General features: G+C 42.4%; 1 protein-coding gene across 1 annotated transcript; it reads right to left on the bottom strand.

Moving 5' to 3' along the window:
* Nucleotides 1–171: 171 nt before the first annotated feature.
* On the bottom strand, nucleotides 172–21,422 carry LOC133053087 (ubiquitin-like modifier-activating enzyme 1). Its single transcript, XM_061137905.1, has 25 exons — nucleotides 21,306–21,422; nucleotides 21,130–21,188; nucleotides 20,862–21,030; nucleotides 20,634–20,768; nucleotides 13,798–13,904; nucleotides 13,495–13,585; nucleotides 13,254–13,386; nucleotides 10,850–10,947; nucleotides 10,601–10,747; nucleotides 10,293–10,469; nucleotides 10,072–10,176; nucleotides 9,901–9,981; nucleotides 9,418–9,573; nucleotides 7,413–7,578; nucleotides 7,103–7,299; nucleotides 5,285–5,349; nucleotides 4,749–4,944; nucleotides 3,747–3,821; nucleotides 3,437–3,623; nucleotides 1,687–1,775; nucleotides 1,359–1,451; nucleotides 1,044–1,235; nucleotides 675–776; nucleotides 470–570; nucleotides 172–307 (listed from the first exon to the last, which is right to left on the bottom strand). Exons 1-25 carry the CDS (start codon nucleotides 21,420–21,422, stop codon nucleotides 172–174), a joined length of 3,174 nt encoding a protein of 1,057 aa, XP_060993888.1.
* Nucleotides 21,423–26,890: the final 5,468 nt, after the last annotated feature.

The following is a 26,890-nucleotide window of genomic DNA, read 5'->3' as shown; positions in this document are numbered from 1 at the left end:
TCGGGCCTCTGCCAAAGGTAGGATAGGACACGCTTGAATGAACTCCTCTTTATTAAGAATCCCAACACTACACACAGCAAGCAGCAACAAGAAATTCTCAAAAGGACGTAAGGCTCAGCTTATGCCAGAAAGTTGAGCTGACTGAAAACATGGAAGAGGCGCATAAAGGAATTAGCGAATGGTGTATCGTACATAAGGAACCTCCACATCTTTGCCATCCTCATCACTGCAGCACAGCTCAAGCACCAATGCTTGCACGTGGTGTCCCAGCTTTTGCTTTGATACTCGACTCACAATTTCTGTCATCCTAGTATGAGGAATAACAGGGTCAGGTAAGTAGAAAAAGAGGAAAGGACATAAAGGGGCAAATAACTAAGGAAAACGGTAAACATGAGTTGCATAGATAGCTGATGCTTCCTAGCCGAGACAGGACCAGAACATTTCTCCCTGCCCAGTGAGCCCAACTCACGATTGATCCATCCGCTCCTTCAGCTTGCTGGGTGGCATGAAAAAGGAGTAGAGCATGGATACACCTTGGGATAGCATGGTGATCTCCAATTTGTGCTCTGTCTGAAGATAGTAGAAAGGAGGGGCCACGGTGTCACTAGGATGGACAATACCAAGGACCTGGACAAGCACTACCCTACGTGTAGTAAGTGAAGAAGGAGTCTTACCTTAAAATGGTCAAGGAACTGCTTGAGGGTCATCTCTTTACCATTAGGCTGCAGCCCCTGGACCTCAAAGCGATCCCAAAGTGTCCACTCTTGGTTATAAAACTGCAGGATAAAGCACAGCAGAGTAAATCAGGGGACAAGCCGAGGTTACACTCTCCTCTTTAAATCACAGATATGAGAGTTTCATTTCCACAGTGCACAGGTTCCAACAGTGAACACGGGGTGCACAAAATTAAAGCAAACCTCCAGAATGATGAAAACCAGAGCCAGTTCTCCAAGGATAAGATACATATACTGCCCACTCATATACATACATGTGTCACTCACTGATGCGTGATACCGAAGGTTCCCATAAATACAAGAATTTACCTGGTGACGGGGTGGGGCAAGGGGCCCAGAGAAGCAGAAAAAGGGCAGGGCCAAGTTGATGAAGCTATTCTTATAGGACTCAAGCTGTTGGTGTCCCTGTACCACTTTGTACAGCTCCAGACATACAAGGCCAACTACAGCTGCTGTGGTTGTAGCAATGGCTGGGATGATCTTCCCTGCAATCAGCTTGCTCTATGACACAGAATGTGACGAGCAGAGGTGATTGTTAAGAGAAGTTGACAGCCCACTGAAAAGGTCATATGTGGCAGATTCAAATTTAGAAAGGGTTCAAGGTTAGATCCAAATTTTTGTTACCTTATGCCGGTCTGCGAGGGGAATGTTATAGTTCTCTGCCCGGAGATTGGATGCAGCCACAATGAAATCCATGTGGAAGTTGGTGTCATCATCCTGTTGTTGAGTGGAGACAAGAGGAAGAATAGAGGAAGCAGATCAGGAGCAAAAGGCTTTCTAGATAGTACTACGGACCAACATCTATTTTTCCCCATTACCTGCCAATGCAGCCAAAGATGTCCCAGACCACCAAAAAAAAAATGGGCCATATGGTAGGCGTGTAACCCCACAAAAGCTAAAGATGGCTCAGCCTATCCTCCTATCCTGCTGAGGGCACCCCTCTCCCAAGCACCTTCTCAAAGTTGATGGGGTACATCCTGAACCCAGAAAGGCTCTCTGGGGTTGGCAGCATGGCCTTGAGCTCCTGTAGGCGGTTATCATCTGCCAAGAGGAGGTAGTACATGTCAGTCCTCAGATACACATTAGATTCCAGGCCAGGGTCTGAGGTGAAAGCAGGAGTCCAAAGTAAGGCAGAGAAGTTCACGCAGATCAAGGATTTAAAAAGGAGAGACATCACGTGAGAGAGTAAAAGGAAGCAGGAAAGATAAGGCAGAAACACCCCAAAGAGAAAAGAAGTAGACAGGTGTGTGGGACGTGAAAAGGAGCATAACTAGAGACACTGAGGGACAACGACTGAGACACTAAGAAAGGTTTAGACAGCAAAACTATTTTCAATAAAGATGGATGCAACCCAGGTTGCTCACTGATGAATGAGTGTATACAAAAACGTGGTCTATCAATTCAGTGAAACATTAAGTCTCCTTAAAGAGGAACATTTGAAATCCTGGCAGTTTAACAGCACAAATGGCCTCAGAACTACATGCTTAGCCAGAGGTAGAAAGGCAAGTACTGCATAAGGTTACCTAAAAATCAAAATCACAGACACGGAGTATACCTTAGTGTTTGCCAGAGGCAGAGGGGAAGGGGACTGGGGTGTTACTGTTTGATGGGTATAGAGTTTAAGATTTGCAAGTTAAGTTCTAGAAATTTCCTGTACAATGTGACTGTATTTAATATTACTTAAGCATAGTTTTAAACATGATTAAGATGGTAAATCTCTTGTGTTTTTTACCAAAATATTAAACAAACAAACGCAGGATGTCAATGAGAACATAAAATAAGACATCTTAAAGAAGAACGACACAGACAAGGGGAGATAAGAAGGAAGACGCAAAAGCAAACAGGAGACCAGGGGATAAAAGTTACAGAAAGGAATATTGCAGGGAAATGCACTGATAGGAAAGAAGAGAGTAGTGAAATGGGATAAACAGGACATATCTGAGAAGGAAGGAGGGGCATAAACAGTGCAGTTTAAAAAAAAGTGTACAGGAAAGAAGACAGTAGAAAGTACCTGAAGGGGAGACAGGTAGGGAAATGCATAAAGAGAACTATACAAACAGGAATGTGAGAGAGTAGCTATTTCAGACACAAAATGCAAAAGATGTAAGAGGAGACGACAGACATACAAAGGAAGAAACTGAGGGATACAAACAAGATAAAATGTAGGCAAGGACTTCTAGAACACGAGGTGGGGAGGGGAGACATGGAATTTTGAGTTGGGGGACAGTTACAGATGGAGAGATGAGGAATATATTGAGAGAGAGATGAAGAAAGACATACACACAGATTAATAACAGGTTAAAGATACATATCAGAGAGAAGTAGGGATGCAGATGAGGAGATCTGTCAAGATGAACCAGGGAAGAAATCAGGCAGAGAGACTACTGGTGGAAATCATATCCATTTCTACCTCAGAAGCACACAAAAAGTAGTACGGAAAATAGAACAAAACAAAGAGAAAAAAAAAAAAAAACACAAAGAAAAGACATGGTCCACTCAGAGAGGGAGAAGAAAGAAGTAGCGCGAGAGAGAATTTGTCTCCATCCAGCCCACTGGAAACTGAAGAAGGAAAGAGGGCGGTGGATCAATCTCAGACAGGAGATCTCAGAGCAGAGCCAGGGGCAAAATATCAGTGTGCAGGAGGCTTGCATGGACATGGGCCACAGTAGCATGGTGGCTCCAGCCCAGCTAAAGTATCTCACCAACGGAGGAACTGGTTTGCAGCTCCTGGTCAGAAACTTGGATCCTGACGCCAGACTTCGGGGTGAACTCAGGGACCTGCATAGACTGAATGAGTATGGTGACAGCACTCCGGTCCTGAGAGCCCATCATCCCGTAGGTCTGGGCAAACAGGTTGGCAGCAGCTATCACGTAGTCCAGATGCAGGGGCTAAGAGAAGGCAAGGTAAGGAAGGGAAAGAACATCTGTACTCCCCTACGGAGGCTCAGCCTCCTTACCACCCATTCAGCGACTTTCCACCCAACTGCAGGAGACCCAGGAGAGTAGACTTACATTGTTGACATCAAAGATGAGTGGGTGTGGGCAGCGTTTAGGCCCGGACCAGAAAGGGGCTCCTGAACCTGTAAGCTAGAAGACAGAAAGATTTAGGGGAGCAGACCCTGCCACAAGAAGTCTCTCTGATAACCACAACTCCTCATTTTCAGTCCCAGAAGGCCCAACTCACTATACTTTGACACTCATTTTCTACCAGATAGGTATTTATGAAACTTTTACAGACTGCCAGCCACTGTGCTCTTCTTGTTCAGATGCTAAGTCATGTTCAACTCTTTGGGACCCCATGGACTGCAGCACGCCAGGCTCCTCTGTCCATGGGAGTCTCCAGACAAGAATACTGGCCTGAGTAGCCATTCCCTTTGCCAGGGGATCTTCTTGACCCAGGGATCGAACCCAGGTCTCCTGCACTTGAGGCAGATTCTTTGTCACTGAGACACCAGGGAAGCCCACCAGGCACTGTACTAACAAATTAATTTACTAACTTAACAAAGAGCAATTAACCTTCACAAAACTCTCATGAAATTAGGTCATCACTATTCCTAATTCCATGAGTATACTGAGGTGCAGAGAGCAACTGCGTAACTTGTGCCAAGAGAACACAGCTAGATTCTATGCCATTAACTCCGAATTTTTTCTTCTACAGTTTTGACAGTCTTGACTGGGAATCTGGAATGACACATCCTACGTCTAAAGGAAACTGATACCAAGTATCTGACAGCTAGAAGAAAAGTTTGACTGGGCATTAGAGGAGAATGGTAGCAGTCTTTGACCTCAAAAATCATTTGCTTATTCATTTTAAGAGCTCTCAAAGCCTTGCTAAGCTTGACACAACTGAATTAACTGGAATGAATCATGTCAAAAGCATGGCAGAAGCCAACACAATAGTGTAAAGCAACAACCCTCCATTTAAAAATACATTAAAAAATATTAAAAAACCCTGGGGCAGGCTGTTCCCAGTAAAACGGTTCTGACAAATGGTCCCTGCAACTGTGTTACTACCTGGTTAGGAGGAAAGTTATGCAGCAGCTGTCTGATGTTGTTGGAGTACTGGGTGTGCCAGTGATAGTACGCCCAGGTCACACAGTCAGCCCACGATTGTGGCCGTTGCAGCACTAAGCTGCGCTGCACGGCCTCCAGCACCTCCAGAGGCTGGGTGCCTGCCAGGCACAGCGTTCGTTCCACAAACTTGGCGTCTCTATCAAGAATCAGAAGGGAAACCAATGCAGAATTACACAGTGATTCCAGGAGTAAGCTTATATCTGCGAAAGTCAGTCCTGACTTCCAAAGGTATAAGGCCCAAGCAACCACTAATTTATTCAGAAAGTAGACCAGGGAATTCCCTGTGCTTCCACCACAGGGGGTATGGATACAATCCCTGAGTGTCCACACACCACTGTGTGATACCTGGTATGTCCCTGACCCTCCCCCCACCAAAAAAAAAAAGTACAGTAGGTCCTAACTGTTAAATGGTCACAAAATGCTTTGACTGACAGGCCAGAGACAGGGTGAGCAGGCACTTGCACCAAAGTACTCACGTAAGGTATTGGTTGACATTTTCTGCTGGCTGCTTGAAAAGGCCTTCAAACTCATCCCGAGCCCACTGCAGACAGAGCAGAAAACATTACACTGAGATACGGGAAACAAATGAGGTATGAGAAACAAAGTTAAGTTTCTGCAGGCATTAGAGAGATCATCAGGGAAATACAGTCAACAGGAAAACCACGGCTGCTATGGGAAAACAGGAATGAACCCATCCCAGTGGGACTCCTCAAACTTTTAAACACCCACCATTCCATTTAAAAATCAATGATGTTAATCTGGGCAGATTCCTACACAAGTGTAAGTCTGTGGTAAACTTATTCTGAGGCTGAACACGTTACCCAAGGTATGTCATGCCTCAAATTAAAAAAAAAAAAAAAAAGTTCACACCAAGAATAAAACATGAATGATCTCTCTACAATGATCTTGCAGGGCCTGTGCAGAAAATAATAATGGCACTTTTCCTGGAGAATTAAAGAGATAATATAGTCCCAGGCAAAGTGGTGTAAACCATCCTGTTGGTGGAGATCCAGATTCAAGTGCCAGCTCTGCCACACTTGTGTGACCTTCAGGTACATCTTGACTTTTATATCCTCATTTCAAAATTCTGTATCACTAGTATCTACACCTCAAGGAATTAATATCATAGAATAAGCACACAAGTATATATTTTAAACTTATTTTGAATGTCACAAGGACATACCAAATGTAACTTCTTTACAAAAGTCCTGTGAGAGTTACTACTTTCACTTCTGTTTTACAGATAAGGGATCTGAAGCATGAAGAACTTAAGTCCAAGTATCAAACCAGTATTCCTTTCAAAAGCCCTTTTACTGGCCTCTCTGTATGTTAGTAGAAAGAAACAAAGTAACAGAACCATAATCTTGCAAAGGTTTTACATATTGAAACAAACAGACACACACTCCAACACATCTTACTACCTCTCCCTCTGTCTCTAACTATAGATATATAGTCTCTAACTATAAATATATACATACACACACAAACATGGGAGGCATGGACAGGCGGAGAGACACACTGTGTACTGAGTCTGTAAGTTAAAACTCATCCTGAGAGGAAAAGTGACAGATTAAACTGTTTCTTCTCATTTTCTTACTACTCCCATACTTCCTAAACATCCTCAAAAACTGCATTAGGAATTATTTTGATAAAATGATGGTTATTTTGGGACCAAAAAGAAGATGGGATTCGGGCCAGGTTCTGAGTGGCTGCAAAAGGGAGGCTTTTATATTGTCAATCTAGATGACAGATATGCTCTTATATATACATACATATATATATATATACACACACACACACACACACACACACACACACACACACACATGTGTGTGTGTATATACATACACACACACTATATAAACAATTATTCTGACAAACAAACTGCTAAATGTGTTCTGGACAAAAATCAAAATGTTAGTCATAAATATGTACTGAGTAGAGAGGGGTTTAAATAACGAGCAGAGCTGATATTAAGAAGTTGATTTTGTTTAGCAAGAAAACAGTATCCTCTACACAAAGACAGACATCTTCACATCTTAGATTCATGCTTCTTAAGTAAAATGTTTTACATAGTATACATAATACTTCCCTGTATGTTTCCAATATAAAATTCCCAAGTTAAGAAAAAGCATTCCAAAAAGGTTAGGGTTGTAGGTCTAAAATGAATGAAGGAGATTTGAAGGGAGGGCACATCTTATATACACTGAGGCTTGCATGACTGGAATAAAAAGAGCTTGGCATTGTCTAGATGCCTGTCTGTTCTACCTCTTTCTACCCCCACAGCTGATCACCTGCAATGTGTGCTCGATGGCATTCGGGAAGTTCTTCAGCGTGCAGATGGGGATGGACTTCTCAGGAGGGTCCTGGCTGGAGCTGTATGACTCTGTCAGGAAGGGGATAACCACTTGTACATTACCCTTGGTTCCCAGTGTTCCTGACTCCAGAAGTGGCTTACGGTAGTAAACACAACGGCGGTCCATGTACATGCCTGCGGCAAAGAGTCAACAGATGAAGGGGAAGTAAACATCAGTACAGATGACACTCCCTCCCCAAAACACAAACATGGCTCTGTCCTGGTTCTCACCCATGCACAACACTTACGGGCGTCCACATTGTCCAGGGCATTGGCCACACCATCCAGGTTTTGGAAGAAGTCATCATCATACACATGCTCTGTCTCAGGGCCCACACGGTTCTGATGGCTTATGACCCGGATGTGTGGATTTATTTGGCTCACAGCTGCAGCAGCTGTATCAGACTTTGACTTCTGGGTAGTGGCAGAGGAAACAGAACTGTCATCCATATAATCACCCAACTCACCTGTGCAGGCCTATTCTGGAAACTGATTTAAGTAATGATGCACAAGACCAACACTGTGACTTCAGGGGCTCGGTGGCATATGACAAATGCCACATAGCTGAGGCTGAAACAAATGGGCAACAGGGCTTAAAAAGAAAACAGTGATCCAACAGGAGACAATGGGTCGAGCACCTGTTTCTTCTATCTACCCAACACGTATTGTTAGTTTTAGTTACCAGCACCCAGAATGCACATGGGGTGTGTTCACTGAAAGAAAACCAAGATCGTCTGGTTTACAAAACCAGGATCCTCTGAAACCCTGTATTAGCTCAAGTTCCTCTTCTGTTCAAAACCCTCTATCACTTCCTAATTTCAACTAAGGATAAGATGAAGTGGCCCCTATTACTTTTACAAGTTTCTCTATTCCTATGATCTCCCACCGTCTCTATCTCTTAACCACAGAAAAAATATTTCCACCTTGAGATTTTCCTCATGCTGCTACCTTTACATAGTATATTCTTTCCTGAGATTTCTTCCACTCCACCTCTCTCCTTTTTAATTCTCTGTGGAAATGTCACCTTTCCAATGAGACCTTTTTTACCACATTGCAAACTACCCTCTCATGACACTTTGTTCTTTATCTTGATAATGATTCTTACCCTAAAACATTATCTTTCACCCCATATTCAAACTATACATTTTGCTATTGGTATTTATCCATTCTAGCAGTTGAAAACGTAGAGGTCTTAAAAAGGATTGTTTTTTAATGTGATGCAAAGCCATCACTATTTCCTACATTAGACATTTAAACAGAGAAAGGTTTAAATAATATTAGTCTGCTTAAGACTATGATAATTCCATTACATAACACCATCATTAAGAAAAACACTGCAACATGAAGACTTTAAGACAGGTTTCGAGTGTATTTACAGTTCGGCACATTTCTCTTAAGCTATTTTAGAAGACAGATGAATTTTCATAACTACTGCAGTCAATGCATTATATATTTTGTTTAAATGAACCTAAGGAATATTCAGCCTTACAAAAAATGTTTCAGTTAACAATTTTTAGGTGATATTTTAAAACTACAGAAAACTTGACAGGTGTTTACAAATGTAATTGCAAGGTGAAATGTGGAATCCATATCAACATTCACTGGTTTTCAATTCCTTTTGAATTGAAAGTGAATTTCCTTAATGCACAATTCTGTACCATCATACACTGATCGAGTCATTTGGAAAACCCTGTGTCCTTGTCAGACAGCTTTTCAAAGTAGAGAGGGAGATTCACCATTCAGCTGGTGAAATGAAAATAAAAGCAAAATAGTGTCCTAGTAAATCTTGAAACATCTATGGACTTGAGGAAACAGTGCTATCTACCTCCACTGAATTTTGAGAAACTCTCAATGTTATGTCACTGCATCAGAGAAGAGCAGAAACTTCTCTATGTTCTTATATATCTCAACTATCAAAGCAGTGCCTAGTATCTGCATGATAAAACGAAAGGCAGACACTTAGCACGCAAAAAATAACCCTGACTTTTACATAAAACTTCCCTCTATATCCTAGCTTCTGTAGTCTCACATAAGCCGTAACTAAAAATCAAAGGAAAAAAAGTAGGGAGAGATGCAAAATGACAAATGCAAGATATAAGTACTCAGTGACTGTCTGCTCAAAGACTGAACCATAGAGAAAAAATAAGGGAGGAGCTGAAGGAAAGGGGTAAACAAAAGAGACCTAAGTTAGCATGACGGATAACAAAGAAAAGGAGAAAAACCCAACAACTTAACCCTGTCCATCTCACTCACCGTGACGTCCCAAGGACGGAACAGAAACTGTCGGTTCAGATTTGACTTCTCGATGATGTCCATGTCTGTTACTGTGATTGACCCACCGTCCCCACAACCTAGCCCAATCATGGCAAAGTTCTTGAGCAGTTCACAGCCAATGGCCCCTGCGCCCACCTGGGAGGCAGTCAAGAAGACAGACAGGTAATGGTTAGGGGCACTCGGGTAACAAAGCCACCCCAGTCCTATTCCTCCTGGAGACTGTAAGAGAGGGCTGGGCAAGAGACTCTAGTATTGAATATTTAAATTCCAGGAGCATTAAAACGCAAGGTCATCAGGAAAGAGGCAGAAGACCAGGAACAAAGGAACTGGTATGAAAACAAAATGCTAAACAAAAGAGATGAGGGTACAATCAAACACCCTCCCTTCTAAGGCAAAGACTCCAGAAGAGGTGGCCAGAGCTAGGATAAATAAAAGGAGCTTGTTCCCAATAGGAGTTCTCACCAAGAAGTATCTCTGCTTGCCCAGTTTCTCTTGCAGGCCGGAGCCAAATACAGCCACCTGCCCATCATAACGGTTCTGGCACTGCGTCATGTGAAGGGAGGAGAGGATTAGAGAAATTGTACACCGGAGAGGACCAAAGTAATACCTTCTCTGTGGGCCCCCATCACATACTGGAAGGCATTTGTCCTCTGAAAGAGCCTCCTGGTCCTCAGGGAGACACTCAAGGGCATCAAAGTACAGCCACTGCATAATAGGCATAAACTTTCCAGAGCAGGCCTGACGAGGAGGTAAGAAAGGGGAAGTGATCTCTGGTTAATCAGAGCCCGACAGCAAGTAGCAGAGTCAGAAAGAAACCGAGCCCACTCCACCACTATCCTTCTACCCACACCTACCTTCATAACCTCCTGAGCAGCCAAGCCCCCAATGAAGGCATTCATGGGTGCTAGATCCCCAGCAGCCACGTAAGCCAGCTTCCTGATGAGGTCTTCATCCAAACTGTCTTGCTGCACTGCTGGCAGGGCTTGATCCTTCACAGCCTCTGCTAGGGTCACCAGTTCTGCTGCATCCTTCTGGTAGGACACAAGAAACAAAAGACCCAGTCATGCCACTGTGGGGAGAGGGAGGGGTAGAAAAAGTAAACAGAAGCAGTAATGGTAGAGCTTTGGTGCAAGGACCCAGGCTGGCTTGTTCACCCACCTACCTCACTGTGGGGCCGAGGGGACCTGCCATGCTGAGCACAGAACTGGTGCAAGGCCTGGAAACCAATGTGCAGTTGAGCAGAGCGAGAATACTTGGAAAAATCTGTTATCACAAAGTCTGGCTCTGCCAGTGAGTTGAGCAAGGATTTCTGGTGGAGAACAGAGAAGACCACATCAGAACTAAAAAAGCAAAACAAAATGAAGTGAGAAATACCTGGAACCTTACAGTACACCCTCCTGCACATACTTACAAAGCTTATCTTCTTAGTTATTTTGACCTGACTGACAATGCCTCCACGGATATAATCAGAGAAATTTGAGGTATCGCAGATACTAAAGGTGTAGGGCCCTAGAGGATAAAAAGCATTAAGATTTATCTGTCAATTCACACCCTCCCAAGATCAACAGGACTACCAAAACCAGAATGGAAGAACCACCCAACTCTCCCTCTCACCACCCACCTCTCCCTTGGATTCAAAGTATGGGATCAGCAGATGCAAACTATTATACACAGGATGGAAAACAACAAGGTCCTGCTGTACAGCACATGGAACCATATCCAATTCCCTGTGATAAACTATAGTGGAAAGGAACACATGAAAGAATGTATATACAACTAAACCACTATAAAGTAGTTCGACTATAGTAGAACTATAGTAGTAGTAGTATAGTTCTACTATAAAGTAGAAACTAACACAAGATTCTAAGTCAACTGCACTTCAATTAAAATACTTTCATAAGACCCAGAGGGATCGGGTAGAGAGGAAGGTGGAAGGGGGGAGCAGGATGGGGAATACATGTAAATCCATGGCTAATTCATGTCAATGTGTGACAAAAACCACTACAATATTGTAAAGTAATTAGCCTCCAACTAGTAAAATTAAATGAAAAACAAACAAACAAACAAAAAGCCCCACAATGCTGATTTCTTCAATAGCATAGGTACTCTATGTCCAACATGTCACTCTGGAGCAAAAAGTAAAGCAAGCATTTAAAGGATCCAACATCAATGAGATAAGCTCAAAAATTATGAAAGGAACACGAAAATGCAGCTTGAAACTCTAAAATCCACAATTATCTTCCATCCATCAAAAATTTCCAGGTCATGAATCTCTGGCTTTAATTTTCATCAAATCTGTAAACTTTGCAATATTATTTCTTTAAAAAGCTTTTCTGCCTCACACCTTTGTTGGGATTTATTAGATTCCATGTATTTTTTCACTTGAAGCAGCCATATGTCTTTTTTATATCTTCCAAATCATTCTGTACTATATTCATGATTACGGAGAACTCTGTTGACACCTGAAATATATTTATGACTTGACAGGTGGTGCTAGTTGTAAAGAACTTGCCTGCCAATGCAGGAGACATTAAAAGAGACCCGGGTTTGAGCCCTCAGTGGGAAGATCCCCTGGAGGAGGAAACGGTATTCCACTCCAGTTTTCTTGCCTGCAGAATCCCACGGACAGAGGAGCCTGGCAGACTACGGTCTGTAGGGTCGCAAAGACTTGGACACAACTTTGGTGACTTAGCATGCATGCATGTGTGCGCTGATTTTATATACTTGGTATGTTTAACAAATTAACACACAAGAAAAAAGTAGTAGATTTAATAAAGTAGAAGAAATTATCCATGATACAACAAAGAGCATGGAGAAAACCAAAGAGCAAAGTGGCTTAAAACGCATGTAACTGGAGATCTGCAAAGAGATGATGGAGTGGGGTGTGGGCTGAGAAAGTAGTACTGAGACGAAAGAAAGTGGTGGGGGTGGGGGAGGGCACAGACATATTCCAAATCTGATAAAGCTATGATCTCAGAGGTAATATAAATTTGAAAGGAAGCACCGAGAAAATTACACAAAGGTCTACTATCATAATTGCAAAATATACTAAGGTATATAATCATCAATCCATTTCTTAAGATCAGTGGTAGAAAATTTAAGAATGTTAAATACAAAGGAACAAGGATAAGAACAGGAGACTTTGTGGGGGAAAACAGGCAGGAAAGAAGAGTACCACATCTTTAAGCAATTATATCTAGAATGCTACACTCTGCAAAAATATTTTTTTTTCAAAATCAGGCATTCTGAAATAAAGACAATTTCAAACATCAAAAAGCAAGAAGAGTCACCACTAAAGTACAACATATGATAGAGCCTGAGTGGAAGCAAAATGGTACTGGATGCACATCTAAATGTAGAGAACATGTAACTGCCAAACCCCAACAAATAATTTTAATTTGACAATTATAAAATAAAAAAGCTCTTCTAGCTTTTTAATGCTTGAAGAGGTTTATGACGCACATGAAATTGCAATTATTTTGGTGTGTGTGTGCGCAGTGATAAAGTATTACTTGGAAAAGCAAATGCAGAATTTACATTTACACAGTCTAAAAGTTAAAGAAAAAATAAAAGAGAGGTGCAACCAATGAGCCAAATGGAATCAAATACTAGCGGTATTCATCTTTCTGCTTCTAGGTTCAGTTCACAGTTCTCAGCTAAGGCTACATGGACACATGTCTTGTAAATCCCAGGTGAGAGATCAGAGAGTTATATCCTCTTGGTCTGTGGTGCAATTCAGTATACATACATATGACCACAGGGACAATTCTCCCTTTGTTCTAGGTAATCATTTCTTGACCCCCAGCTTAGCATACCCAGGACGTTGATCTCTAGTGGACAGATGCCATTGAGTTCATTCATGCCCTGAACTTCTGTAAAGGAGACGAAGTCACCACTCTCAAATCCGTGTCGGGACTCATCCAGGCAAGTGACAATACCAGGGTTGCCCTGGTTGGAAGAGAAGTTAAAGAAAGTCTCACATGTAGAATCAGGGTACCCGGGGCATAGACAAGGACCAAGGCTACAAACATGCCTGCCTTGGGCCAGACTCCATACCTTGGTAACCATAGAAACCATAGCAGTGAGAGGCTGTTCCCCATTGGAATCCGTGAGGATCATTTCCTCTCCAAAGTCACAGAATAATTGCCTGTAAAAGGAGAAAACAGGACTGAGACCTGGAACTTGGGTACTGAGGCATCATGCTGGTAATATGACAGCGCTTACGCAGTATGGGCAGCGGTGGACATGCAGACTTGTATACATGGTTTTCCTGAGAGTATCATTAGGGCACTGAGAGCCAGGGGGGTTTTGGCCTGGCCTAGGAAGGAGTTAGGGATAAAGGGAGAAGGTGGAACTCACCCAAATAGACCTCGAGTGTCTGCTACCACCAGCTTGATTCCGTGCCTGTGACAGAACTCACCCACCTTCAGCTGGTCCTCCAAAGGAGAGTTGGTAAGGACCACCACCTGTAACAAGAAAGCAGCTCACTGAAAAAATGACTGGCACTGAGGTGAAGGGGAGGAAGGAAAAAAAAAGGAGAAAGGCAAGTCAGGAACTGGCAGAAGGTCAGGGCTCCAGCTTACTAGTTCTGACCTTTTCTACAAATATAAAGTACATGTTTTATACTCTGTCAGGGGACGTTCAACTTTCAGGGATCCAATATGTTATTCTCTTCTTTTGTGTGCCATTTCTCAAGGACTCTCTATTCCTCATCAGTTCCTGGAAACCAGCGACGAGCAGAGGTGCACACAGTTCTCAGGACTGAGATCATGAGAAAGAGCACCTTCTTGGACTCCTTTCAGTGACTCCCTTCAGTGACATTTTACTTAAAGGTAATTATTCAGTTACACCCCTCTTACTCAAGATATGGAATACTTTCTGGCCCTTTAAAGGCTGTTACGTGCTTGGCTTTGTTTTTGCTGAAAGTTTTTACTCCCTTACAAGTTGCCTTGTATGAAGATATATAAATGTGCGTTTCTGCAAATAAAGCACCCTTGTTTCACTCGAGACCTGGGTCACCTGCACCCCAATTCTGGTTGACCCCAGTCCCCAGGTCCCAGTCTGCAAAGACTGTGACAAGTCGCGCCCCAACAGGGACCTGGTGAATGCCCTTGACAAGCAGATGGAGTGACTGTTAGGACCTACGGAGTTCGGTAATTGCAGGGTTATGTGACAAATGGCTGGAATGCCCCAACCACTTTTCTACTTTACTTCATCATTTATTTAAGGTTCAGGACTTTCAGTTTCACATCAGCAGATAGAGGCTTGTCTACAAACAGAGGTTGAATATAATCCCTGGTTCCCTGATGAAAGCAGTTCCAATTTAAAAATTTGGAACTGGGTTAAAAAAAAAAATTAAACAAACCACAAGACAGAGAGAAAATATTCCAATAGATTTCTGGCCGTTGTGGGCCTTCATTAAAGCCATAATCTTGCCATTTCAAGGCAATTCTAGCCCCCCGATAATCATCAACAAACGTAACTCTCATTATACGAATATAAATTAAATGATAAGAGTTTACAAAAGGCCCAATTAGAGCAACATAAAATGTTTCAAAACTTTCCCACCATCCCTGCTCCGGCTACCCCAAGCACTCCTCTTCCTCTAGTAACAGGAACGAAAACTAAGGTCCCCTCAATTAAAAAACAAAATGAATCTGATGATGATTCTTCTGCTGCTCTCTTTGACACTAAAGCCAACGATACTTTTTGATGACAATAAGCCCATGACACCCACTCATTTTTATGAATACAGATGATCCACTCGTTCTTCATGATGAAGGCTTTCTGATTTACTGACTTTGCAATCTCAAGTCTCTGAGGCCAATGATCTTCTTGCCTTTCCTGTGTAAAGAAATATTAATGCTCAAGGGCAACTAACAGCTCAATATGAAGGCACTGGTTTTTCTCACATGCAACAAATGAAAAAGGTTGTAACAATGTATGGCCCTTATTCACCTTTTACTAAGGAACTTCTAAACTCTGTGGCATCTTCTATTGAAAATTTTATTCCTTATGGTTGGCCAATTTTGATATAAGATCTTCCTAAAACAAGAAAATATCTTCAGTAGATAATATAGTTTCACAATGTGGCCCAAGATCATGCCAATTCTAATGCTCGAACTGGCACTCCCCAAAACCAAATTACTTTTGAAATGTTAACCGGTAAAGGGCAATTTGATTTGGTGCAAGTTCAGATACAATGCCGTCCTTTATTGCATGAACAACTGAAAGAAGTTGCCCTTGATGCTTGGGATCAAATTACTCCTCAAGGGGAACCTAAAGGTAGCTACACAAAGATATTACAAGGACCTAATGAAGCCTATGCTGATTTTTTAGCTAGACTGGGAGTTGCCATCTCCCATAATGTTCTCAGAGAAGAAGCCAAAATACAGTTAGAAAAACTGCTTATATATGAGAATGCAAATCAGAAATATCAAACAGCCACTGCTCCAATTCATGAGACCAAGAATCTTATTATTTGAAGGCTTGTCACAACTTAAGATTAAAAACTCAGAAAACGCAAATATTAGCTAAAACAATGGCTGCTACCTTTAAAAAGGAAAATGAAAGATGTTTTGTTTATGGAGATAAGAGCCATTAAAATAATTGCCCTAACACACACACACACACACACACACACACACACACATATACAAATTGAAACTATTCAAAAGCCTCCAAAAGTCTGCCCTCACTGTCATAAGAGGATCAGTTCAGTTCAGTTCAGTTCAGTCGCTCAGTCATGTCCGACTCTTTGCAACCCCATGAATCACAGCACGCCAGGCCTCCCTGTGCATCACAAACTCCTGCAATTTAGTCAAACTCATGCCCATGGAGTCAGTAATACCATCCAGCCATCTCCTCCTCTGTCGTCCCCTTCTCCTCCTGCCCCCAATCCCTCCCAGCATCAGGGTCTTTTCCAATGAGTCAACTCTTCACATGAGGTGGCCAAAGTACTGGAGTTTCAGCTTCAGCATCAGTCCTTCCAATGAACACCCAGGACTTATCTCCTTTAGGATGACTGGGTGGATCTCCTTGCAGTCCAAGGGACTCTCAAGAGTCTTCTCCAATACCACAGTTCAAAAGCATCAATTTTTCGGCGTTCAGCTTTCTTCACAGTCCAACTCTCACACTGGGCTAAAAAAAGGTCAATCTAAATATGATGTTGAGAGAAATCTTATTTCAGGAAACTCAAAGATGGGGACTCACCAGGTCCCCATCAACAAAAACCAGGCAGCATCCAACAATGCTGCCGTCAATATACCAGTCATAAATGATTCTCTTCTTTTTCCTCAAACAGTCCCTTCTAGAATACTATATACCTTTACACCCTCTAGACCTAGAGAGACTTGCTTTCTCTCTCCCTTATCCTAATCATAGGGGGCCTCACAAACGATATCAATAGACTGTACTGCCTCAAAAAATGATGAAGTCTCCTATTATATGTCAATATTATGTGGCCAACATGCTCTATTACACAATAATGCTGGCTCATTACATCAAATTTGGAAAATCCCATACCGACATGCTAAAGAAATCATTAATAACTGCTCTACTTATAGGCCCCTACATCTTCAACCCATTACACAAGGTATCAAACCTCGAAGATTACAACCCAATGAACTATGGCAAATAGATATAACTCATTGACCTGAACTTTCTCCCTCTGCCTTCTTACATGTCTCAACTGACACAAATTCTTCTTTTATATGGGCCACACCTCTCCGAGGTGAAACTATACAACATGTTATAACCCACCTGTTAACTTGCTTTGCAATAAAGGGAACACCTAGTTCTATAAAAACAGACAATGGCCCTGCCTATATTCTAGACAATTCCAACAATTTTTACACTCATTTTCTATTAAACATATTGTAAGTATTCCTTATAATCCACAAGCACAGGACACAGTTGAACACTGAAACTATAAATAAAACAATTAAAAAAGGGGGAACACACAGGAACACATCTATCCTCCTTATCCAGAGCAGACTTCACTAGATTCCAACACAATATATTCTTTAATCCTATAACTACTATTAATACAGCTTTGTTTTGCATTTTTTAAACTTACCACAAGGAGATATTTTGACAAAAGCAGAGAAACATTTTGAGGCATTGAAGGAACACCTCCCTTCCTCTGCCTATTTGGTATCAAGATGGGTTGACTAAACAATGAAAAATTGGAAAATTACTATTACAGGGAAAAGAGGTATGCTTGTATTTCTCCAGCTGGATCCAACGAAATCAGTTGGCTCCCTCTTCAGAAGAGCTGCCCCAGGGGAGCCACTGGTCTTCAAGACAGAGACGAAACGGCAACATCCCCAGAAGGAAGAGTTTCCAGTACAAGCCATGGTGGCTTTAAAAACTGCCAAGAAATGCCACATTGAACGTCATCGCCCTTTTATTTCCCTACTTGGGGACAGATAAAAATCCTTACTAATCAAGCTGAAACTCTCGTTTCTCAACAGAGAATTCCTCAGAATCCTGAAAATATTTTTGTCGCTATGCTTGCTTTTGCTTCTCCCACTCAGGCTGACTTGATTAAGCACACTTATTGGGCCATACCTAACCCTCCTTTATTGCAGGTCACGAAATGGACAGACATAGGACTGATCAATCCACTAATAAGTCAATACATATGCCTTTTCCTTGGAACTTGGAGGGGCCCTCTCATCCTGAGAAAGAAGGCAGATTGATTAACATCTCTCTAGGCTAGTAAATCCTTCCTTTTACGCATGGGCCCAGCAGTATCATGTATTCATGTTCAAGAAACGTGGACTTTTGTCCTGCCTCCAAAAAAACAACTTCCGCACATTGCTTGGACTGTTTACTGCCCTGTCCTTTTATGAGAACCATGTCAATACGACCAAAACTCTAGGAGAAGGAAAAAAGTTGGAATATAAGGTGTTTACTTATAAGGACTTTAAATACACTCCTGTTTTTTGGGATATATGTCAAGCTAAATCAGGGAAGTTAATGTTTGTGGCCAATTACACCATTGTTGACTGTGGACCCTATGATATGTGGTTATCTAACTGCTCAGATGATATTAACAGTACTATGTGTTATTATGTTACTCAAGTAACATGGAAGATTACCAACAGTTCAATGGAACACTTCCATGACAAAGGACTCCCTGGCTGGCTTGATGGCGGAATGGCACCTCCTTGCCCTCGAATTGTCCTCAATATACAGACTGGACCTAAACATTGGGACATCTGGAGACTTGCTGTGAGTACTGAAAAACTTGAAACTTGCACTAGATATTTCACAGAGACTAGCTGTAATCATAGTAACTATTCCTTCCATTATAATCATTCATATTTTATATAAGCTCGTGTTCCCCTTCCGTTTGTTACGGCCACAGGAAACTTAAAATTTAATAAGGCTTTACTTTCTATGACTTGTATAGATTACAAATTGTATACTTGTCTTAATTCCTCTATTCCTCTAAAAAAGAAATCCCTTTCGATTCTTGGATCTCCACTTAGTCTAGGGTTGCCAGCAGATCTCCAATGACAGTGGGAAGAAAGTCCTATGACAGGACTTGCCTCCCAGTTACTCAGTAAATTACTCTGACGATCTAAGCAGTTAATTGGATGGCTGATTCTTGGCATTTTGAGATTAATAGCCATTTGCACTACTGCTATTGTTGCAGACACTGCTTTACAAACTTCAGTTCAAACATAAAACTTTATTCAAAATTGGACTAAAGATGCTCATTCTATATGGGTCACTCAGGTTCAGATAGATGAAAAAGTTCAAGACAAAATTCAGAAATTAGAAACAGCCATCCAATGGGTTGGAGATCAATTAATAGATTTACTAAAACAAATATTATTAAACTGTGGTTGGAATCCTACACAAGATTGTATCACTGCTGTTCGGTTCAACCATAATGCTTACAATTGAGAACAAACCAAATTTAAACTGCAAAATATACATAATAACACTTCCTTAAATGTGCAATTGTGGCAAAACAAAATTTTGGAAACCTTCTCTAAGAGTCTCCCGTCTTCCAACAATTTGGAAACCTTTGCTGAACAGCTAACTAATAAATTATCTGGGCTGGACCCTCAAGGATGGTTTTAAAACATTACATGTAGTATCGGATCTGAAACTATAACACTGATAACTGTCCTGGTGATTACATTTGTAGTATACCGATGCCTTTCAACTAAAATTGTTCAAACTAAACAAGCTCAATTGGTCAGGGCCTTTTTCACAAAAGTGTCTACAGTCACCCCCAATTATGAACAAATCAAAAAGGGGGAATCATCGGGGGATGTTCAACTTTAAGGGATCCAATATGTTATTCTCTTCTTTTGGGTGTCATTTCTCAAGGACTCTCTATTCTCTTATCAATTCCTGGAAAACAGGAATGAGCAAAGTTGCATGCAGTTCTCAAGTCTGAGATCATGACAAAGGGCACCTATTTGGAATCCTTTCAGTGACTCTCTTCAGTGACCTTTTACTTAAATGTAATCTATTCAGTTATGCCCATTTTATTCAGGACATGGAACACTTTCTGGCCCTTTAAAGATTGCTATTTGCCTGGCTTTGTTTTTGCTCATTTTTTTACTGCCTAAAGCTGCCTTGTATGAAGATATATAAATGTGCGTTTCTGCAAATAAAGCAACCTTGTTTCGAGACTTGGGTCCCCTGCTTCCCTCTTCTGGTCAACTCTAATCCCCAGGTCCCGGTCTACAAAGACTGTAACAATACTCAGTGAGGGTGAAAGTGCAAGATAAATATGATTCCCAGACTATGACAAGAAATGTAAAGAGGTATTAATGGGACAGAATCTGAAGACCAACTAATTCACTTCTCTGAAAAATGGACACCCACTCCTACCTGCCTACAACCCAGTATGCCCTTTCACATACTCTGTAAAAGCTGGCATTTAACCCCAAATCACTACACTTTCATTACTTTCCATTTTAATACTAAACAAAACAGGACAAATCTAACCCTGCTCAGCAACAATATGGAAAGAGTCCTTGTCCGAATCTTCTTCCCTATTCACAAGGGTAAGTTCCTACCACTATAACAAGAATTCCAGTGCCCAAGTTCTTTAGGAAACCCCAAGCAGAGTATCAGCACCCACAGGCCCAGTCCATTAAAAAATATATTGGACAAACCAGAAAATGAATCTGAGAAAAGGAAGGCAAGTTGATGCTGCAAGATACCTGGAAACCACTAAGAAAGTCTTCAACAAGGGCACCAGTGTAGGTGCTGACTGGCACATAGTGGTTGAGTTCAGCAAGGCAGGGCTGTGATGCCTCAGCACGGTTCTTACCAATGTCCTCCTCTCGCAGGTAGAACTACAAGAAGGTACAGAAAGGAAAAAAGTGATGTGAATGCAGAGATCGAGCTGTTTGGTGCCGGGGCAAGGGAAGGGAGTCAGGAAAGAATACCTGGGACGAGAGGTCAGCCCACTGAGCAGTGCCCTCATCATGCAGGGTGACAGCTTTGACACCACCAAGGATGATATTCTTGGCAATCTCCACCCCTAGGCCCCGAAGTCCTGATACCAGCACAGTGGATGCCTGGAGATGCTTCATAGCCTCATGGCCGAGGACATACCTGCAAGATTTGAAGAAGACTTGGTTAGGGCTTGGCTAACCCTCCTTTATCTTCTGTGTCCCTCTGTGGCTTCATATAACCAGGTTTAGTCACACTTACAACTGTCTAGAGTAAAGACCTTCATCTATGTCTGTTTCACTGCCCTTTTTTGGCATTCCCTAGGAATGGAGGGAAAAAAGTTTCAACAAGATAAAGTAAAAGCTTAAATAACAGAGATACTTTCCCACCAACCACAACACCATCCCACCTCTAAGATTTATCTTAGAGAAACTCACGCTGGCTGATCCTGATGGCTCTTCGAACACTACAGAACAAGCGGAGGAGAAATCAGGACTTGGTTTTGAATCAGGCCCAGACATACACTGTTTCTTTGACAGTGGCAAGCTAGACATCTTTAGAAAAAAAGTCAGAGATGAGCCAGATGTAGGCAGACTTTTTTGTTAATGGTAACTCTGAGGGAGAGAAGGGATTTAGTACTAATAATCTCATTTAAGAAAAGAAAAATGAAAATATGCTAGGTACCAAAGCCACTCTGAGATGAAGGAAACAGAAGGCCGAGCTCAGACAGCTGACATACCCTAGGAACAGAAAAAAGAAAAGCTTCAGGAAGATAACAGACTAAACACTCAGTGACCACCCAATGGCTACATCATGAAGTCTGGCTGGGTTTCATGCAGGCTGAATAGATGCTGAGAAGGGGATGCTTTCTGATCTAAGGCTGTTGGAGGAGGGGATATGATAATGCTATATGCGCCAATGAGACTGAAAGTCAAGATTTCCAGCTTCTGAACGAGGATGCCAGGGGCCTCCCACGGCCCTTAGGGTATACTATAAAGCAAGATGTGGAGTTACAGGATCTTTTAAAAAGCTACAAAGTTAGCTACTTTTTGAATCCACAGATAGAGCTCCAGGCAAGCCTGGGACTATGAGCCTCTAACAGAAATCTTAGGACCAAAATCTGACATGGCGTTCTCAAACGCTGCCACAGTGATGAAGGGAAGTGGGGAAGGATGTCTGAACGATTATATATCCAAAGAATTCCTTCCTGGTGTCTTACTCCTTAGGGGGTTCTGAGGGCTGATACTTGGGGTTATTTGAAAAGAACTGTGACACAATGAAGAAACTGGGTATTCTCCAACAGTATATGATGCCTTATGAGGAAAGCATGTTACTGTACAACAAAGTTGGGTTCAGAGGCGTTTCTTGATGCAAATGCTAAAGTCGAGTTTGCCGAGCTGGGCAACTAAGCAGAAATCTTGGGTACAGGAACATTTCTTAAAGGTGGTGTAGAAATGAAATGTCTTTAAACAGACACGTTAAAAAAAAATGTATTTTAACTGGAAATACTGGGCTCAGTGTGATCTCCATGGTAAGCGATTACAATCAGGCTAAGCAGTGTGGCCGGGGTCTCTGAGCAGGTGTTAGGGTCAGTAGTATTCACTAGACTTGTGTGTGTGTGTGTGTGTGTGTGTGTATAAATCTATTAATTAATTAAAACATATTAATCTCTTAAAAGTGAATAGGAGGAGAAAACGAGGGAGTGAAATGGTGTCTAAGCAAAGATGTCAGAGAAAGGTCTCTTCGAGGAAACTGAAGGGTAAACAGACCTTGCCTGGGCTCTAGTTCCTCTTGGAAGCTGTGAGGGTAATAATTTTAATTTAAGGTCTTCATAGGAATACAAGACTAGCAATTCTGAACCTGGTGCTGTAACATACTAGGGAATGAGATTTTTGACTAGATATGTTGGACCTGAGCCTCTAAAGGCAGAAATCAGGGCCTCCGGAGCCCTGAGGTTCGATTTTGCAACCCAAGGGAAGAAACGGTAACATCCACCCTGTACTTGAATGTTATGCCCTTGTGCCTCCACCTACACCGCCCCTTAAGCTCAGTTTAGGGTATCCCAGTTCAGTTCAGTCGCTCAGTCATGTCTGACTCTTTGCAACCCCATGAAACACTGCACACCAGGCCTCGCTGTCCATCAACTCTCCGAGTCCACCCAAACCCACGTCCACTGAGTCAGTGATACCATCCAACCAACTCACCCTCTGTTGTCCCTTCTCCTGTATCCCAGGAGCTCCTGAAAACCCTTCCCGAAAACGCTACCGAAAATAGCTGCCTAAAAATCCCTTCCCGATAATGCTGCCAGGGAGGGCAGCGGAGAAAAGCCATTTGTTACCAATTCCGACTCTCCAGGTGGCTCCGCTGGCAACTCCACGTGGAACAGAAGCCAAACCCGACACCGCACTCTTTTTGCTCTTCCGCCCCCTCCGACTACCTAAGGATAGTTGCTGCAGCCTCAGCCTTCCCTGCTCTCCCTGCTGTCCCTTTCGCGGATATACATTTTTACCTCAAACGCCGAGACAAAATGGCGACCGCTACGCTTGTCGTCGAAAGCGTTTCCTGACTCTCTGTCACGCCCACTAGGGAATACGGCTGACGTCATTACGTGTGCCACAGGAAGTGGGAAGACAGCTCCCTCTAGTGGTTGCAATCACTAGTGTTACTAGCTCAGTCGTTTCCTACCAGGGATTGTAATCCCACAGGCTCCTCTGTCCATGTAATTCTCCAGTAAATAACTTTGGAGTGGCTTGCCATTTTAAAATCCGTTCAAAGTAAAAAGTAAAATACAGTAGTTACATCGTTTTTGTGGACTGCCTTCATAGCTCAGTGGTAAAGTGTTGGCCTATCAAAACAAGAAATAGAGAACGTTCAGGAGCCTGTGAGTTCGATCCAGTGTATTTTGGTGGAAAAAGAAAATTTAAAGAAGTAAAACTTCCCATAGGTGTTCCCCCCGACCGCAACAGCACATACTTTCAGTTCTGTTCCCTCCGTCAGTCGTGTCAGACTCCGTGAGACCGTATGGACTGCAGCATGCCAGGCTTCCCTGTCCATCAGCAACTCCCCCAGCTCTGGCAAACTCAGGGCTATCGAATCAGCGATGCTATCCAACCATCTCATCCTCTGTCCTCTAGTTCTCCTCCTGCCTTCAATCTTTCCCAACATCAGGTTCTTTTCCAATGAGGCCGTTCTTAAATCAGGTGGCCAAAGTACTGGAGATTAAGCTTCAATGTCAGTTCTTTGAATGAAAATTCAGGACTGATTTCCTTCAGGATTGACTGGTTTGAGCTCCTTGCAGTCCATGTAACTCCCAGGAGTCTTCCCCAACAACACAATTTAAAAGCACCAATTCCTTGATTCTCAGATTTCTCTATGATCTAGTGCTCACACCCATTCATGACTACTGGAGAAACCATAGTTTTGACTATACCTTCATCCCCAAATAATGTCTCTTTTTAATATGATTTTGCAGCCCTGTGTCCACTGCTGATTTTCTAAATATTCTGGCATATTGAGCGCAGTACTTTAGCACCATATTCAGGATTTGAAAGAGCTCAACTGGAATTCCATCACCTCCACTACCTTTGTTCATAGTGATGCGTCTTAAGGCCCACTTGACTTCACATTCCAGGATGTCTGTCTCTAAGTGAGTGATCACACCTTTGTGGTTATCTGGGTCATTAGATTTTTTTTTTTTTTTTTTTTGCTATAGTTCTTCCCTGTATTCCTGCCATCTCTTCATAATATCTTCTGAGTCTCTTAGGTTCAAACATTTTCTGTCTTTTACTGTGCCCAATGTTGCATGAAATGTTCCCTTGATGTGTCTAGTTTTCCTGAAGATATCTTTAGCCTTTCCCATAGGAAAGACCTGGCCCATGGATCGCTGGCATGCCAGTGGCATCAGGGCACTGAGTGGAAAGGTGCAACTGAAGGTCATCCAACGGGCCCAACACATGGTGACTACTAGTCCACACTACCCACAGTGCTTCTCCACAAATGTTTGTTCCCACAAGGACAATGAGCTTCACAGCACTTCCCTTGAATTTGATCTGGGGTGTGAGTGAAGCCATCTCCTGAATTGCCTTCTTGATCTTCTGCTGTGTATTGGATTCATTATCATGACCATGCCTAGGAAATTTTTGAAGGCAGTAGTATTCTCTCCAGAGGGCTGAGTAGAAGGACCTATGCTCATCTTCTCCTGTGAGAACTCCAAAATAACAAGTCTGCTGAATAGCCATCAAGAAGATAATGTTGGAGCCCACCAAAAAAGAGAAAAAAAAATAATAATAATAATACCACACATCCAAGGGCAAATGCCACGCCCCAACAAGTTGGTAGGAGGGACAGAATTGCATTTAGAATCAAACCCCATATCCACCAGAGATGCTTTGAGGGCCCAAGCAAACTTTGTGTGCACCAAAAGCCAGAGACCCCAGAGAGAATGAGCCAGTCCTGACTGAGTGTTTGAGGGCCTCTTTATAGGCTTGGGTCAGCAGTGGCCTGCTGAGAGGTCAGGGGCTTTGGGTGCAGCAGACATGGGTCACAAAACATGTAGCATAAGCCCTCTTGGAGGAGGTCTCCATTAGCCCCCATTGAGTCACTGAGAAGATGACCCACAAATGGCAGAACAAGTATACAAAAGAAATAATTGCACTGTTCAGAAAGTTCTAGGGCCCATAACAGATTTCCTTACCTGGAGATCTGAGAATCCCTTTGAGTTTAGAGGCCAGTGGGATTTGATTACAGATCTTCCACAGGACTGGGGAAATAGACTCTTGGAGGACACACACAAAGCATTGTATGCACCAGGAGCCAGGATAAAGGAACAGTGTCCCCACAAGAGACTGAGCCATATTTCCCTGTGAATGTCCTGGAGTCTCTGGTGGAGACATGGGTCAACAGTGTCCTACTGAATGGTCAGGGGCACTGAATAAAAGAGTACCTGCACAAGTCCTTTTGAAGGAGGATAGTATCTTCATTACCCCTACAATAATTTGTCCTCAGGGTAAACAATGGGGATGGAACACAGCACCACCCATCAACAGAAAATTGGATTAAAGGTTTACTGAGCAAGAGCCACCCATCAGGACAAGACCCAGATTCCCCAAAAGTCAGTCTCTCCCATCAGGAAGCTTCCATAAACTTCTTATCCTGCTCCATCTCAGGGCAGACAGAATTAAAACTACAATCACAGCAAACTGACCAAACTGATCATATGGACCACAGCCTTGTCTAACTCAATGAAACTATGAGTCATGCTGTGTAGGGCCACCCAAGACAGTCGGGTCTTAGTGGAGCATTCTGACAAAATGTGGCCCACTGGAGAAGAGAATGGCAAACAGCTTCAGTATCCTTGACTTGAGAACCCCATGAACAATATTAAAAGGCAAAAAAAAAAAAAAAAATACTGAAAGTTCAACTCCCCAGGTTGGTAGGTAACCAATATGCTACTGGAAATGAGTGGAGCAATGAATCCATAAAGAATGAAGAGATGGAGTCAAAGGGGAAGGTAACACCCAGTTGTGAATGTGACTGGTGATAGAAGTAAAATCTGATTCTATAAAGAACAATATTACATGTGGGCCTGGAATGGTAGCTCCATGAATCAAAGTAAACTGAAAGTGCTCAAATGAGATGGCAAGAGAGAACATTGACACATTAGGAATCACTGAACTAAAATGTACTGTAATGGGCAAGTTTAATACAGATGATCATAGTATCTACTACTGTGGGCAGTAATTCCATAGAAGAAATGGAGTAGCCCTCATAGTCAACAAAAGAACCTGAAATGCAGTACTTGGGTGCAATCGCAAAAATGACAGACTGATCTCTGTTCATTTCCAAGGCAAACTGTTCATTATCACAGTAATCCAGGTCTATGCCTCAACCAGTAAAGCTTCAGTAAAGAAGCTGAAGTTGAACAGTTCTATGAAGAACTATAATACCTGCTTAAATTAACAGCAAGGGGGAAAGAAAAAAAGAAAAGAAATGTGCTCTTTTCATCATAGAGGGCTGGAATGCC

Source organism: Dama dama, chromosome X (genome assembly GCF_033118175.1).
Source record: "Dama dama isolate Ldn47 chromosome X, ASM3311817v1, whole genome shotgun sequence".
Taxonomy (NCBI): domain Eukaryota; kingdom Metazoa; phylum Chordata; class Mammalia; order Artiodactyla; family Cervidae; genus Dama; species Dama dama.
This window is presented reverse-complemented; position numbering and strand designations above follow the sequence as displayed.